The 15,847-nt window shown below is 44.0% G+C and overlaps 1 protein-coding gene across 3 annotated transcripts in view; it reads left to right on the top strand.

The window, feature by feature from the left end:
- RPAP3 (RNA polymerase II associated protein 3) overlaps positions 1-15,847 on the top strand; it is a 266,423-nt gene that overhangs the window by 104,324 nt on the left and 146,252 nt on the right. For all 3 annotated transcript variants that reach the window (XM_069229050.1, XM_069229048.1, XM_069229049.1), the window contains exon 10: positions 7,235-7,356. In XM_069229050.1, the coding sequence (XP_069085151.1) occupies positions 7,235-7,356 (122 nt within the window). The remainder of the gene's footprint in view (positions 1-7,234; positions 7,357-15,847) is intronic.

The following is a 15,847-nucleotide window of genomic DNA, read 5'->3' as shown; positions in this document are numbered from 1 at the left end:
GTGAGATACATATGCAAGTGCACTTAATGTAAAATAACATGTTTTCAATAGGCGCTGAAGGCTTTGAGAATTAAGCAAGTCTTCATGCTTGCATGTGAATATCAGTCTGTGATCCAGACAGGGTGGAAGAGTGAAAATCCAGGCAACAGTCATTTGCGTGAAAGGCCCACTTTCAACACTTCAATTGTCAACAAATGTGCGTTTGTTGGGGTTCCAATACACATTGGACTTGCCAAGTACTGGCTTCTGATTCCGTGAAGCTTCATTGTATTATTTCTACTTCTCTGCTTAATTAACAAATTATAAGAATTAGGTTATTAGTAGAGAAGGGTGAGAGCCCCACTCAGGTAATAAACACAATCCTTGTCAGGGTAACCCACAAAGGACACTAGATAAACCTGTGCTTAACCGCCTGGTAGCTAGGCACAAAAGCAATCAGGGTCAACATAGATAAAATATGTAAAGTATGTTCCAGCAAGGTGAGCCTGTAGGTACACATGCACTGCATACTATTGCCATATAGTTTTGGGCTCAGATGTGTGCAAGTTGTTTTTCTTTGAAGAATTCTTCTTGAGTCATGAGGTAGTGTGACTCCACCTCTTGCTTGCAATGCGCATGGTCATCAGCTCCATTGTTAGTGTGTTTTGTTTTTGTTTTTCCCCTTCGGGTTTGGACATGTGCATCCGTGCTCTGGATTGTCTTTGTCGCAGTGATAGTTTTTGATTTTCTTGTGCCCTATTTCTCCTTCGGTATTGTTTACGATTACCTTTTCCCTTTTCACTCATTTCTGCTCAACGCTTCCAGTTACCACTCAGGACAGTACGCTGGTTGACTCCTGCCTTTGGATGGGCCTCGTCTATCGGTTCTTCCTTCCATGTGGCACTCTCTCAACATGTCTTGCCTGAGATGGAATGGACACCCTTTCAATACTGCCCTCTGGTGTTGTATGAAGTACCCCTAGGCTGATCTCCCATCGGGTCTGCAATCTCTGCCTCTCACCTGAGTGTGACGAGGCCTCTTGTGATGCGTCTTGCCCCTTTCAGTCAAAGAAGACCCTTCGAGACCACTGAGCTTGTTGACTCAAGGTGTCGCATAGGAGCGCAGAAGATACCCTAGACCTCTTCAGTCGCTGACGAGCTGGCTTTCTTGCCTGATGAGAGTTTTGGTTATGATCTCAAAATTGAACACCTCCCATTGGCTCAACAGATTGTGAGTACACTTCCCCCTCCCCCTCGACACTGATTCTAACATTTACACCAAAAGGGGCATTTAGCTGCTCTGAACCCTCAGAAGCTGGTAACTGGGCTGCCACTGCCTTCAGGTCATGGTCGACAGCAACAATCAACTTTGGATACCATGCTCAGCTTTGGCTCAGCATTGAAGAAAATCTTAAAACCGCTGCCTTCAACGCTGCCCGCTTTCAGTTTGGCACTGACCTGACTATAAGATCCAAAACTGAGAGCCTTGAAACACAGATTTGCTCTGACGCTGAAGCACTCTGCTCTCACTGGAACAGCTTGATGCCTGACAGAAACAAATTGTCATCCACCTCCAACGACCCACATACTAACACAGCATCCGATGCTGGGTTCTTGGCCTTCTAAGAGACAGCTCAGTTTTGAAGAAGCTCTGAATCCCCCTCCTCTTCCAAAGCAGCAAAGGAAGTAGGATAAAGCCACCAGTTCTCTTCTGTGCACCGGACTGCCTCCACCGTCTTACAGTCCACCCAAGCCTCCACCATCACATTCCCCTTCTGTAGCTGACACGCACTGTTTTACACTGCACATGGATCACCACATTCTGACACAGGTGGACACACTGGGGAGACACTTATGACGTACTCTTACAGGGATCGGTCAAAATGGGGAGCACCCTGTCTTCCATTCCAGCATTTGTGACCCCAAGGCATCATGGTAAATGCAGTCATTAGCACGAATTTGAATAGAGTTTTGAAAGTTTTTCACCATAAGTTGGTGCGGCGAGTGCCGTATCTTCGGACACGTGTTTCTGGCTATTTGGCCGTCATCAGCGAAAAGCAACGTGTAGCTGGCAGGGTTGCTTGAAATGCCGCCTTGAAAGTATTCACAGGTTTAAGTACCACTCAAGAAGGCGCACAGGTGCTTCACCCGAGCTCGTCAGCTCAGAGGCTCACGGGAGCCTTAATTACAACAGTCATAATGGGGAGCACCCTGTCTTCCATTCCAGCATTTGTGACCCCAAGGCATCATGGTAAATGCAGTCATTAGCACGAATTTGAATAGAGTTTTGAAAGTTTTTCACCATAAGTTGGTGCGGCGAGTGCCGTATCTTCGGACACGTGTTTCTGGCTATTTGGCCGTCATCAGCAAAGAGCAACGTGTAGCTGGCAGGGTTGCTTGAAATGCAGCCTTGAAAGTATTCACAGGTTTAAGTACCACTCAAGAAGGCGCACAGGTGCTTCACCCGAGCTCGTCAGCTCAGAGGCTCACGGGAGCCTTAATTACAACAGTCAAAATGGGGAGCACCCTGTCTTCCATTCCAGCATTTGTGACCCCAAGGCATCATGGTAAATGCAGTCATTAGCACGAATTTGAATAGAGTTTTGAAAGTTTTTCACCATAAGTTGGTGCGGCGAGTGCCGTATCTTTGGACACATGTTTCTGGCTATTTGGCCATCATCAGCGAAGAGCAACGTGTAGCTGGCAGGGTTGCTTGAAATGCCGCCTTGAAAGTATTCACAGGTTTAAGTACCACTCAAGAAGGCGCACAGGTGCTTCACCCGAGCTCGTCAGCTCAGAGGCTCACGGGAGCCTTAATTACAACAGTCAAAATGGGGAGCACCCTGTCTTCCATTCCAGCATTTGTGACCACAAGGCATCATGGTAAATGCAGTCATTAGCATGAATTTGAATAGAGTTTTGAAAGTTTTTCACCATAAGTTGGTGCGTCGAGTGCCGTATCTTCGGACACGTGTTTCTGGCTATTTGGCCGTCATCAGCGAAAAGCAACGTGTAGCTGGCAGGGTTGCTTGAAATGCCGCCTTGAAAGTATTCACAGGTTTAAGTACCACTCAAGAAGGCGCACAGGTGCTTCACCCGAGCTCGTCAGCTCAGAGGCTCACGGGAGCCTTAATTACAACAGTCATAATGGGGAGCACCCTGTCTTCCATTCCAGCATTTGTGACCCCAAGGCATCATGGTAAATGCAGTCATTAGCACGAATTTGAATAGAGTTTTGAAAGTTTTTCACCATAAGTTGGTGCGGCGAGTGCCGTATCTTTGGACACGTGTTTCTGGCTATTTGGCCGTCATCAGCGAAGAGCAACGTGTAGCTGGCAGGGTTGCTTGAAATGCCGCCTTGAAAGTATTCACAGGTTTAAGGACCACTCAAGAAGGCGCACAGGTGCTTCACCCGAGCTCGTCAGCTCAGAGGCTCACGGGAGCCTTAATTACAACAGTCAAAATGGGGAGCACCCTGTCTTCCATTCCAGCATTTGTGACCCCAAGGCATCATGGTAAATGCAGTCATTAGCACAAATTTGAATAGAGTTTTGAAAGTTTTTCACCATAAGTTGGTGCGGCGAGTGCCGTATCTTCGGACACGTGTTTCTGGCTATTTGGCCGTCATCAGCGAAGAGCAACGTGTAGCTGGCAGGGTTGCTTGAAATGCCGCCTTGAAAGTATTCACAGGTTTAAGTACCACTCAAGAAGGCGCACAGGTGCTTCACCCGAGCTCGTCATTCGTGCTAATGACTGCATTTACCATGATGCCTTGGGGTCACAAATGCTGGAATGGAAGACAGGGTGCTCCCCATTTTGACTGTTGTAATTAAGGCTCCCGTGAGCCTCTGAGCTGACGAGCTCGGGTGAAGCACCTGTGTGCCTTCTTGAGTGGTACTTAAACCTGTGAATACTTTCAAGGTGGCATTTCAAGCACCCTGCCAGCTACACGTTGCTCTTCGCTGATGACGGCCAAATAGCCAGAAACACGTGTCCGAAGATACGGCACTCGCCGCACCAACTTATGGTGAAAAACTTTCAAAACTCTATTCAAATTCGTGCTAATGACTGCATTTACCATGATGCCTTGGGGTCACAAATGCTGGAATGGAAGACAGGGTGCTCCCCATTTTGACTGTTACTCTTACAGGGAGACTCCTGGGACTGATATGATGTGGATCTGCCTGTGGATACTGATCCCTATCTCTAACTTGTCTGATCTCTTCCACCAGATTATACCTCCTCTTATGATGAGGTATTATGTAGGGCTGCTGCTTATCATTAAGTATAGATGCATGAAGAGCCCGTTGAGAAGGACTTCCTCTTTGGGAATCTTTCTTCTGAACACCCTGCATTATCTGACTATGCTGAAGGAGATGCTCAAGCCAGCTCCTGATATTTTAATGGAGCCAGTCAAATCCAAAGTTATTATCTCACTTGTTGATAAAAAAAAATACAACACCTCACCATCAGACCCTATCTATATTAGAAGCCAACTCCCACCAGATTACCTATTGGTTCATACTGCTCATAAGAGGGTGAAAGCTCAGGGCACTGACGTTGCTCATCCACCATTCAAAGAGAGTAAAGGAATAGACATGGCTGGTAAATGAATAGCGGCATAGTCTGCCAGCCTCTGATGCATCTGCAATTCCATATGTATACTCTCTAGAGATGTCCAGGCCCACTAGAATGAAATGGAGGAGCTCCTCCAACACTTCCTCAAGGAGCACCGTCAAAGGGGGTATGAGTTGGTCATCGGGTGCACCCTCAATGCTTCTGACATCGTTGTTTGCGGAATTAACTCTAGTCTCTTCTTTCGCAGGCATACCTGGCTCCATGTGTCTGGCTTCAAGACGGACGTTAAACAGCATCTCCTCAACCTCCCTTCTATGGGGAACATCTCTTTTGAGTCTCAGATTGAGGAGATGCTGGAGAAAATCAAAAAATGTATGGAAACAGGGAAAGCCACGGGTGCTTTACAGACACCTTCCTCACTGGAGCCCTTTCACCTCTCCCGATATTGCAGAGGCTTTAAGACCACCTCCCCTGAAGCCTCCATGTCTTTCTAACCCCAGCCTGCCCAACTTCCACCAGGGGCTACTTTTGGGGGGGGGGGGTGCTCTTGTGGAAATATAGCCAAAAGAAGAGGTCAATGTACCTCCCCTAAAATAGTCACCCCATAGTCAGCCAAGCAATGAATCGCCACCATTCACACCCTGCACCCCCTCCACCCCCACCAAAATCACACAGCACCTGTCGGGCGATGGCTGTAGATGCTGTTCCCCACTTGGCCATATATTACTACAGACCAGTATGTTTAGAATGTAGAGTTCGGGAAGGCATATCCCAGTCTGACAAGACTCCAGTCTTTCCAAGCGTTGCTGCTTTTTTTTCAGCCAAATAACAAGTGCTAGGCGTGATGGCCTCCTGTATCGCCATAGTACCCCAGACAAGACTGCACATGCATATGCTGTAGGAATGCCTAACGCATCAGTGGTCTTAAAAGGAGGGTCATTGGGAAGATCTAGTGTTGATAAGGCCCCACACTCATTGCTCTCTTCAGTGGTGGAACATAAAAATGTGTTGCGGAGGCAGCGTTTTCTCAACCCAGTTCTAATGATCATTGTCATAAAGGCTGCATCCCTCAGTGGGTAGGGGGCTCACTTACAAAATGTTACTCTCCAGGACAAGTGGGGTCGCACTTACAGGGATCTCTCTATTCACTTTCTGGGGCTCCTAGCTGTCCATCTAGCCCTCAATGCCTTCATCCCCCATAGAGGGGCCGAGGTAGTCCCTAGTACGGACAACAACATGGAAGGCATTTATTACATTCAGAAGCAGGGGCCACCTGCTCCCCTCAGCTTTCTATGTTAGCTCATTCCGTCTGGCACTGGTTTCTCCACCAAAGGATCCACCTGTTAGCAGACTACCTCCCGGGAGTGGACAATGTGTTTGCTGAATTTCTCAGCTGGATGCCGCAGCAAGTCCACGAGTGGGAACTTCTTGCTACTTCCACTGATAGGGTTTTGGACATGGACCTATTTGCCACAGCGGGAAACGCAAAATGCCCAAACTTGGCCTCCATATTCCCACAGTCGATGGACAATGCACTATAGATGAACTGGTCAGAGATATTTGCCTACTCTTTTCCACCTCTCCCCCCTTATTCCATTGGTGATTCTGAAGCCAACATAGATCTCCCTCCTCCTAGTGACTCCCACCTGGGCCAGACAACCCTGGTTCACCACTCTCCTCAAGCTTTAGATGGTTCTGCACAAGAGGCTCCCCAACCCCAAGAGTTTCAACCTTGTGATTTGGTTCCTGAGGTCGTAAAATGTGGTTATCTCAATCTACCTCCAGAATGCATGACTATTCTTAGTGAAGTGCACATTCCAACTATTCATGCTTGCTATGCTGACAAATGGTGTTGTGCAGCCATTTAGGTTTTAGCTTCATGCATGTTATTTTAGCACACTACACCTTCCACTGTGCACTTTAGCCTAGATATATTTTATTCAGCTTTGTTTATTATTTTAACAATAGCCACATTTGTGATCCTGTTTTATTTCTCTCTATCTAGCTTTTCTTTGCTTAGGCCAGCACTGCGTTCTCAAACAAGACATTCTTGTTCACTTTCTGCTTCTTTCAAGGCTGCAGTAAGATAGGTATCCTTCATTATTTTACCTATGACCCTCCCACCTTTGCAGTAGTGAGACTTTTATACTTGCTATGTCTTGACTACGTGCAAAGTTCTGAACCCTTTCACCTCATTGGCCAGAGTTTGAGTTACATAATGAGGTGCATAAAGTCTATGCCTTCAATAATAGTTAAGTGGTTTTGTACTCCTGTGTTTATATTGACTAACAAGAGTTCCCAGCCTGATGAATTCTTAAGCATGTGAATCTGTGAAAGTTTCCATAGTTGGAGAACTATCATTATAGGATGGAACTTTTTCTTTACCAATATATACGCACCTCCACAATATTTCTTGCAGCATGACCTTTGTTTTGTCAATATTCTGATAAACAGCCAACCGTGAGCAGCCACAAGGCCAACCATTGACTCTTTGATGTAAGTATAACTATTTCTTTGACATATGTAATCACCAGCACCACATAGTATAAAGCTATTGTTGTTTACAATACATTTGGTTGACAGAAGTGTTATCTTTGTATGTGAAATAAGGCACATGAATGGTCAAAAACCATCTCTATAATATAGATGTTTATACTGGGTCTCAATTGCCTATTTAGGTATGAGGAAGCAGAAAAAGATTGTACTCAAGCCATATCCTTAGATGGTTCATATTCTAAAGCATTTGCCAGGAGGGGCACAGCCAGGACTGCCCTTGGAAAACTGAAAGAAGCACAAGAAGGTGAGAATGTAACAGTGATTGTTCTGCCTTTGGATGAAAATGTGCCATTGTTGTGTTCAGTTTTTAAATTAGAACATTGCAGTAAAGTAGCCCTCCGTGTACATTTGGTATAGGTGCGCATAGACTCCAGTAGGACACCCAAATCCTTTGAATATTTTGGAAAAGGGATGAAGATTCTGTTGTTTTAGCACCACTTCCAGGATGTTGGTCAGTTTGTGTACTGAATTGCTTCTGTCCTCCTTCTCACCACTACTAGTTCTGTAAATCATGCTTTTACTTTTATTTTTGTAGCTTTCAGGACATGTAAATGATATGGTAACAATGTGATCTTACCTTATGATATTGAGTGTATGGAGCTGTATTATATGTATTTCATCTGTTCCTAAGTGAATTTCTCTGCCACCCATTGGGTCTTGTCTATGCAATGAAAAATGGCTAGTAAATGAGTCTTTAATCTTTTACGTGTTCTGGGTATTCTGATTGACCACAGTAGTAAATGCAGTGCAACACTGTGTTATTGATATTCACTATGAGGAAAAACTGCCTACACATGATCTGTTTTTATATGGTCATGTATGGTGTTTGAACTCTGTGATTTGTGTATTGAAGTTTTTCATTCTCTTCTAACCTAAACAGACCTTATGCCTTGAACTTGTATTGAATTTTTAAATAGGAAACTAGCTTTTTCTTTATTTTGTACCCTTTGATCCTAGCAGACATAAATCGGTATCCGCTCCATTTTCTCTATAATAATTGCATTAGCATTTTCTCCACTAAGTGACCATTTCTTCTCTGGTGTCCTCGAGGACTGGATTGTTGCAGAGCTACCAAAAGCAGTTACTAAACAGTTCTTCACCTATGCACACGAGTCCCCTTTTGATGTTATCAACAGCTGAAAAAGAGCAATGAAGTTTGCTATTCGCAGCGTTGTTCTGCCAACGTCCTCCCCTACAAACACAAAGTTGTTTTTTAAAAAGAATTGCCCAATACATCGCTAGTCCATTACTTTTTTCAAGGATAAATTATGAGTCACTTTAATGTTTCAATGGATAAAGTACCTGGTGCTGAACACGTATTGTTACCAGCAACTTACAAGTTTTGAATACCGGTGAATTCACTTAACTTGTCATTGTTATGTGACTGATTGAGATGAGAATATTGATGTAGATGATAATAGCACCTTCAGTTTCTAGGCTACAAAATAGTTTAATTACTGTGAAGTACATAATTTCTATTTTAGAATCAGAAGCATTCTAATCTATGATATGCAAATCCTAAAGGGTATTGACCACTGGAAGTCCCACACACGAATTTGGACCAAGAGTGGTAGTTTTTGTGGCCCAGTCCTGCTGGTTTTGTGTGTTCTTTCTTCACCCTATACTAATTGTCTGCTGATCTGTAAATGACGCACTTATGCAGAAAATACAGGGTTGGTCCACTGGAACCTCTAGTCACAAGTATGGAATAGGTCTCTATAATACTATCAGCTGTAGGATTATTTGGGCTATGCTCTTCCGTCCCCCTGTAGAACTGCTAATGCCAACCTAGCTGTTTGCTCAACCAGCACAAGTTTCTACAGTAAGTGTAAAAAACACCCTTACCAGGTTTGGCTGCTCACTGGGATTTTCATCCTTTCCAATATTTCAGTTGTCATTCTTGGTTTATTTGTTTGTTATTCAAAACTGGACAACTAGGCACCCGTAATAGGTAGAGTGTTCTGGTTTCCTGTTTAAAAAATTAAAAGTAACTGAGGTGTTGTGTCTTCAAGAATTTCAGTGTGAGTGAGTGAGCGTAAACATAAGCTCAGTAAAATAAAAGTAAGCCAGGGAAAGGGATGTCAGTGGTAATTAAAATGCATTCTTCCTTCACATCCTCCTTCACAACCACTTATCCAGTATCACTGAGGTCTTCGTTGTCCCAACCAGAAGTAAGACATGAACAGTGAGAGGGATGCATCCGTGACATTTCATGACGTACTTAAGTTATGAGGTCAAAATCATTACGCCGTTGTTTGTGTGTATTCATTTATATATCCAATTCATGTTTGATAAGCCTTTTGCTGCTAAGTTTTCCCCCCAGGTACTAAGCCCTTTTTTTGGCTATTTGTGGGTTCCCCTACAGGTACGGAGAAATTAGCCAAAATACAGCAGCATTTTGGGGTTTTGGGGAAAAAGGGAAGAAAAGTGCTGCAGAAGGAAGCGTCCTTTTTTCTTTTTACTAAAGTCACCACCTTCCCAGCTTTCAGCAACAGCCGGATTAGAAAACCAAAATTTTCAAAACAGTTTTGGCATTTAACTGGGACATAGCCCATTTTTCCTATTTTTTTGTGCTTTCAGTCTCCTTCCAGTTAGTGGTAGAAATGGGTGTGAAACCAGCGGTGGGTCCAGTAAAGCTATACATTTCTGTAAAGTAGACAAAATTCTGAACTCGGCAAGGGGTCATTTGTGGATCCTTCAAGGTTTTCCCAAAGAAAGTAAAGCTAAGCTTATGATTGTAAATGATTTTAACTGATACACACTTTTTGCCCAGAATAGGATTTCTAATCTTCATCTGAAAAAAGCACATAATTCAATCTGCCCTTTTCTTTAAACCACCAGCATTCTTAAATGTATTCCATTGGATTGTCAACTGATTAAGACTGCAGTGTTAATGGACAAGTCTTTCAAGCTGCATATCTACTCTGGTGGCACTTTGAAAAGAAAAAGGTCATGATCGATCTGAGCCTTCGTAGGTTCAATCCATTTCACTTTTGCAATAGGCAGCTAAGATTATTGCATTCTGTGACCAATCACAATCACCAGCTAGACTACTTTTATGATGTTTTTTTCCTCTCAAACACAGCACTAGATGTTTTCTTGTGATGGTTTTGGATATTGTTCATCTAATAGCAGCTGCTTCCGTGCCCTAATTCTTCTAGATAACTCAACGGCTTTTGATAATGTCAAAAATTCCACAGGTAGAAATGACATCCAAAAGATTTGAGGTAAAGGCACTTCTTTCCAGTGGGTGCATTTTCTATGCGCATACCTTGAGTTGTGGTTATGCTCAGTCTTCTGCACAGTCATCAAGTCTGTTGTATTGAAACTCTAGGACACCTCGTCCAGTCACATGATTTCTATTTTCACCTTTATGGAGGGAACCGTATCATCCCTCTTAAGACACATTATGATGAGGATTGGTAGCCATTGGCTGAGTTTGAATCCCTTTAATATCACTGAGGTAATGATTGATGGTACTATTGTAGGCCTCTGGGGCTCAAATTGTAGCCCAAAGAGTGAGAGCCCTAAGCCTATTAAATCAGGCAAGATTTTGAACATTTAGACTGAGGCAGATCTCCACTCTCCTTAACCTGTTTATTTCATCCAAACCGGCTAGTAATAGTATTCTGTGCTCCCCATTTGAGGGCAGGCATTCTACAGTTAATACTGTCATTGGCTTGTGGATGGATTACAGTAATTGACTTCATCTTGGCCTGGAAAGAAGCGTGTGTTTGTACTTTAGGTGGTACTGAACTCTGCAGCTCAAACGGATAGGCGCTCATACATGTGCACTAGCAAAGTATCTTCTGATCAAGCGCCATTAGTTTGCTGTTGGTATTTGCATTCATTTCATGGTACTATAGAATGATCACAAATCTCTTGAAAAACATAAAGGTTCTACTTTCAGGCTTGTCTTGCACTTAGCTAACCAGGGTTTACTTTTGGTCAGCACTGGTATCAAGAGGGGTCTGGCTGGATCCTGGTCCCGGTAGCTGGATTGGGGGTCGGTCTGGCCTCAGTCAAATACACAGAATTCGTCCCGGTGTAATTTGCCAACATCGGACTCCTTTTAGCAGCGCTTGAATGTTGTTAGCCTTCTGTTGGAAGTAATAACAAACAGGCAGCGATGTGGAGGCAAGCGTTTGATTTTATTCAATCCTTGTATGTAAGATGCATGCCTACTGTAAGAGTGTCAGATGTATTAGTTTGTACGAGTATTTACACAACTAACAATTTAAATAGCACTTACGGTTTTTATCAAATCATTATAGCCCTATTAATCACAGTGTCGGAGCGCTTTCCATTACACACAGACATTATACATGACAATAATCATACTAGTGTACAAATAAGTGTACATTCCTCATTGGCTTAAGTAACACTGTACACATGAATTGTTGACGTTACATGCGATAATGAGAGTTTCATGGTTTAAGAGTCACACATTGTTTTTAATGGTAGGGATTTTAAATGAAGAGTACATGGCCACGAGAAACACAGTTAGATATTAAAAAGTAACACAGTGAGTGGGGCTGTTTGTAATAAGACGACTTTATTATAACCCAAAGAAACCATTTTATCAGACTTATATTGACAAAACATTGGAAGAAAACAAAAATGTTCTAAATCCATGCCTTGCAGTTTGCAGGCAGGTCTTTGATGCCAGTTCATAACCCACTGTGCTATATTGTGCCTAAATTGATGGATGACACAGGGCAGCTGCCATGACTGACCCGATGTGAGAGTGGAATGGCCTGCTCAAATGTTATTGTACTTCATAGCCATTTAAGTGTATGAAACCCTGTATGTATGCTTTGTTATATTTTTTATTTACATAAATGCAACTGTAAAATAAAAGGAAATCTAGGAACTATTGAAGGGTCAAGTTCCACACACGCTCTCTTTGTTGTTGATAACTACAGAAATGGCCTATGCATTAAATAATTAACTTAATTCGGCATGCTGCATTGTAAGCTTTGAGACAGTATCCTGCTGTTTTTACCAGCCTCTGGCTTAGAGCCGTTTCAGGGCAAGTTTGCACATGACTGATCCTAACAATTGTGTGCACCAAAGAAGGTATCAGCTCAAAGAAAAATGCGTTTAAACATTTTTTACCTTATTTACACAGCCTCTCTCCCATTTACCTTGTGAAAAAATGCAAGCTCCTCAGAAAGACTGCTGCACAGTGGTACTCGGGCAGTTTGCTCAACGTTCCACAGCTCTGACCATGTCTATTTTAATTTATTGCTTATTTGTCCTTCCAGCAAAATAGAAATTACATCTTCCAGCCCTTCCGAAGATACTAAGGGCCAGATGTAGCAATATACCAAATTGCGACTTGCAATCTGCGAGTCCCTGCGACTCGCAAATTGCAATTCGCAATTTGGTATGCAGAAATGTGTCTCAGACACCTTCTGCGAGTCGCTATGGGGTCGCAAAGACCCACCTCATTAATATTAATGAGGTGGGTCGCAAATTGCGACCCCATAGTGACTCTGGGAACTCACGGCGATGGAGGCCTGCTGGGAACAGCAGACCTCCATGTCCGTGACTGCTTATAAATAAAGCAGTATTTTTTTTTTCCAAGTGTAACCCGTTTTCCTTAAAGGAAAACGAGCTGCACTTAGAAAAAAAAAACGAAACCTTTTGTTTCGGGATTTTTTCAGGGCAGGCAGTGGTCACTTGGACCACTGCCTGCTCTGAAAAAATATTTTTGGGTCCAGTCACAAAGGGGAAGGGGTCCCATGGGGACCCCTTCCCGTTTGCGAGTGGGTTACCATCCACTTCAAGTGGATGGTAACTGCAACTCCATTTGTGACCGCATACGCGGTCGCAAATGGAATTGCATACCACTGCGACTCGCAAATAGGAAGGGAACACCGCTTCCTATTTGCGACTCGGAAATGCATTTTGCGAGTCGGTTCCGACTCTCAAAATGCATTTCTACATAGCAAACACGCATTTGCCCAAAGATACCAACATGTCTCGGGCGTCGATAGGAATTCCGCACCCCTGCCTACTGCAAGTCTTATTGTGCTGTGCAGACTTCAACCTGTAAGGTTCATCCTAACTTATTTCTGACAAGTTCTCCATATAGAAAAAAACAAACAGTTTGATGTTTTTAGCATACATATGTTTTCTTCTGCTAACTTGGTACTACAGTTCATAAAAGCAGGTCTAATGGACATTGTTTGTGAGATTATGCCATTGATCCCGGAGGTGACTAGGGTCTCAATAGCTCAGATTATCCATGATGGGCAAGATGGGGCGAAATGTAATCTACGCAGGTCTAAGCATCATGGATTTCATGGGCAGACCTGTTGGTTCTAGTGTCCTGCTTCACAGGCATGCCTGGATGTGGTTTATCACATTTTCTGGTAATATGTAGGCATCAGGATTGGGCATGCCTTTTGATGGTTATAGACTGTAGGGAGAGAAGGAGGGCTCTGCACTGGAACAGTTTAAAAACAGTAGGGCCACAACACATTACTTGGGGCTTTTCACTCCTGCAAAACAAATTCCTCATCAGTTCTGCACATTTTAGGGGCTTTTCCAGGGGTTTAGCCTGTAAACAACAGTAGCCTTCCCAACCAGTAGTGCAACAGAATGTCCAGTCTTTTCGGACTATAAATGTGGCAATGGCAGACATTGCACAGAACAGCACACTTTCAACTCCTCCTCGTCTGCTACTACAGTCACAGATGAGATTAATTTTGTCAAAGTGGTAGGGAACAGGTTTCATTATTTCCTTTCCGAGTGGTGGTCCATAAGGTCCGACCAATGGCTCATACAGCTTGGTCAAACGGGCAATGCCTAGCCTTTCGCTTACTACCCACCTTCCTCCTGTTCGAGAACAAATCTAGAAGGTGCATCTGGCCATCCTACTGCAGGAGGTACATATTTTACTCACCAAGGGTGTCATAGAATAGATTCCAGTCTCGGAGAGAGGTATGGAAACCTCAGGCCCATCCTAGACCTTCAGCCTTTAAAGCCTTCCTTCAAAAGAACATGGACTTGTAGGCATATGTTTTCATATACCCGTCCCGCAATTCCACCAGGGTTACCTGCGGTTCAAGATTGGCCAGGAACAACTTCAATTTACAGTGCTCCCCTTTGGCCCTACCTTGGCACCTCAGGTGTTCAAAAAAGTGATGATCTCAGTTGTCGCTGCCCAGGTTTGGAGACCGTGAGTTCCTTGATGACTGACTGAAAGGTGACTTTCCCCAGTCAGTCTTACACCACCTTTTGGACGACAGCAGAACTCGTAACATCGTTGGGTTTCGCCATAAACCAGCTGAAATCCCACCTGAGTTGCTCACCGAGGCTTCCATACATTGAGGTAATTGTGGATACCATGAGGTTCAAAGCCTTCCATAGATTACAGCGAGTCTTGGACATTTGGTCTATGATCCTGATGTTTCAGGTACAGTCCTGGATCTTGGTGAGGATGGCTCTGAGACTTTTTGGTCTCTTGCCCTCTTGCTTCCTACTAGGCAGCAACTGCTGGTGGCACATGCTGGCCCTGCAATTGAATCTGAAATCCCATTGGGCCCAGCATCAAGGCAGATTGTCCGATTCCATTAGGGTTACAATGAGATGCCCCAAGATGTGCAGTGGTAACTGACGGATCACATTTTTTTCTGTGGCAGACTGCTCTCTACTTACTGCTCTGAATTCACAGTGGTGAGGAATGCAACACTACTCGTTTGGGTGGATCAGATGTCTCTGTTCTCCAGCACAGAGCCTGCTCCAAATCTACCTATTGGAGCGTTAGCCATTATTTTGACCCTGGTTACTTTCCTGACATCAGTCAGGTGGAGGCTAGTGCAGGACCCCACAGACAACACCAGCACTATGTAGTACTGCAACTCTTCAGGTATTTGGAACATCAGAACACCTTTCTAGTAGCCAAACACCCGGTGGTGTCCTTGAGTAATAAAGCAGATGAACAGAGCAGACATTTCCTGCCTGTTTAGAAGTGACATCTGCATCCCACAGTGGCACTGGGCATATTGGATCAGTGGGAGCGCCCTGGCGGGACCTATTCACCGCTGTTGATAATCCGCAGTGTCAATGATTTTGCTCTAAAGGATTTTGCAGGGGAACCTTTTAAGAGGCTCATTCTGGTTGAAGTGGAACAAGGGACTCCTTTACTCCTTCCTGCCACTACCTCACCTGCCGAAGTCCTGAAGAAGATAAAAAATGAACAGGCACAAGTCATCCTTATTATCTTGGAGTAAACAAGGAGAGAGTGTACCCACAATTTCAGAGCATGAGCATCTGTACTCCGATCAGGCTACCACTTCAGGAGGACATCCCCTCTCAGCAGTAGGGCTGAGTTCTTCATCTAAACTTGCACAACTTACACCTTCATGCATTCAGACTGCACAGCAGCAGTTGACTGTGTTTGAGCTGCCAAGACATTCTCTGCAGCCAAACGTCCTTAGGTGACACCTGTCATTGGTGGGCGGTAAAACAATTTAATTGCTTAGGGTGGTGCCTGAAACACTGACTCCCTTACAAGCAAAATGTTCGGACATTCTGTTGTTTGTTATTTCCTTAACTCATCAAGGTCTTGCAGCGGGCACTATCAGAGGTTATTTGTTGGCCCTGTTTCCCTTCTTGCATTTGCCGGACCAGCAATTCTTGTTTTTCATTGCTTTTGATGTGGCTTAATAAATATTTGACACACACATTCCGTCCTATACTGTTTGTGAGGCCTCAGTGGGACC

Source organism: Pleurodeles waltl, chromosome 4_1 (genome assembly GCF_031143425.1).
Source record: "Pleurodeles waltl isolate 20211129_DDA chromosome 4_1, aPleWal1.hap1.20221129, whole genome shotgun sequence".
Lineage (NCBI taxonomy): Eukaryota > Metazoa > Chordata > Amphibia > Caudata > Salamandridae > Pleurodeles > Pleurodeles waltl.
Note: the sequence above shows the minus strand (reverse complement) of the source record. Positions and strands in the feature narration are given on the sequence as shown.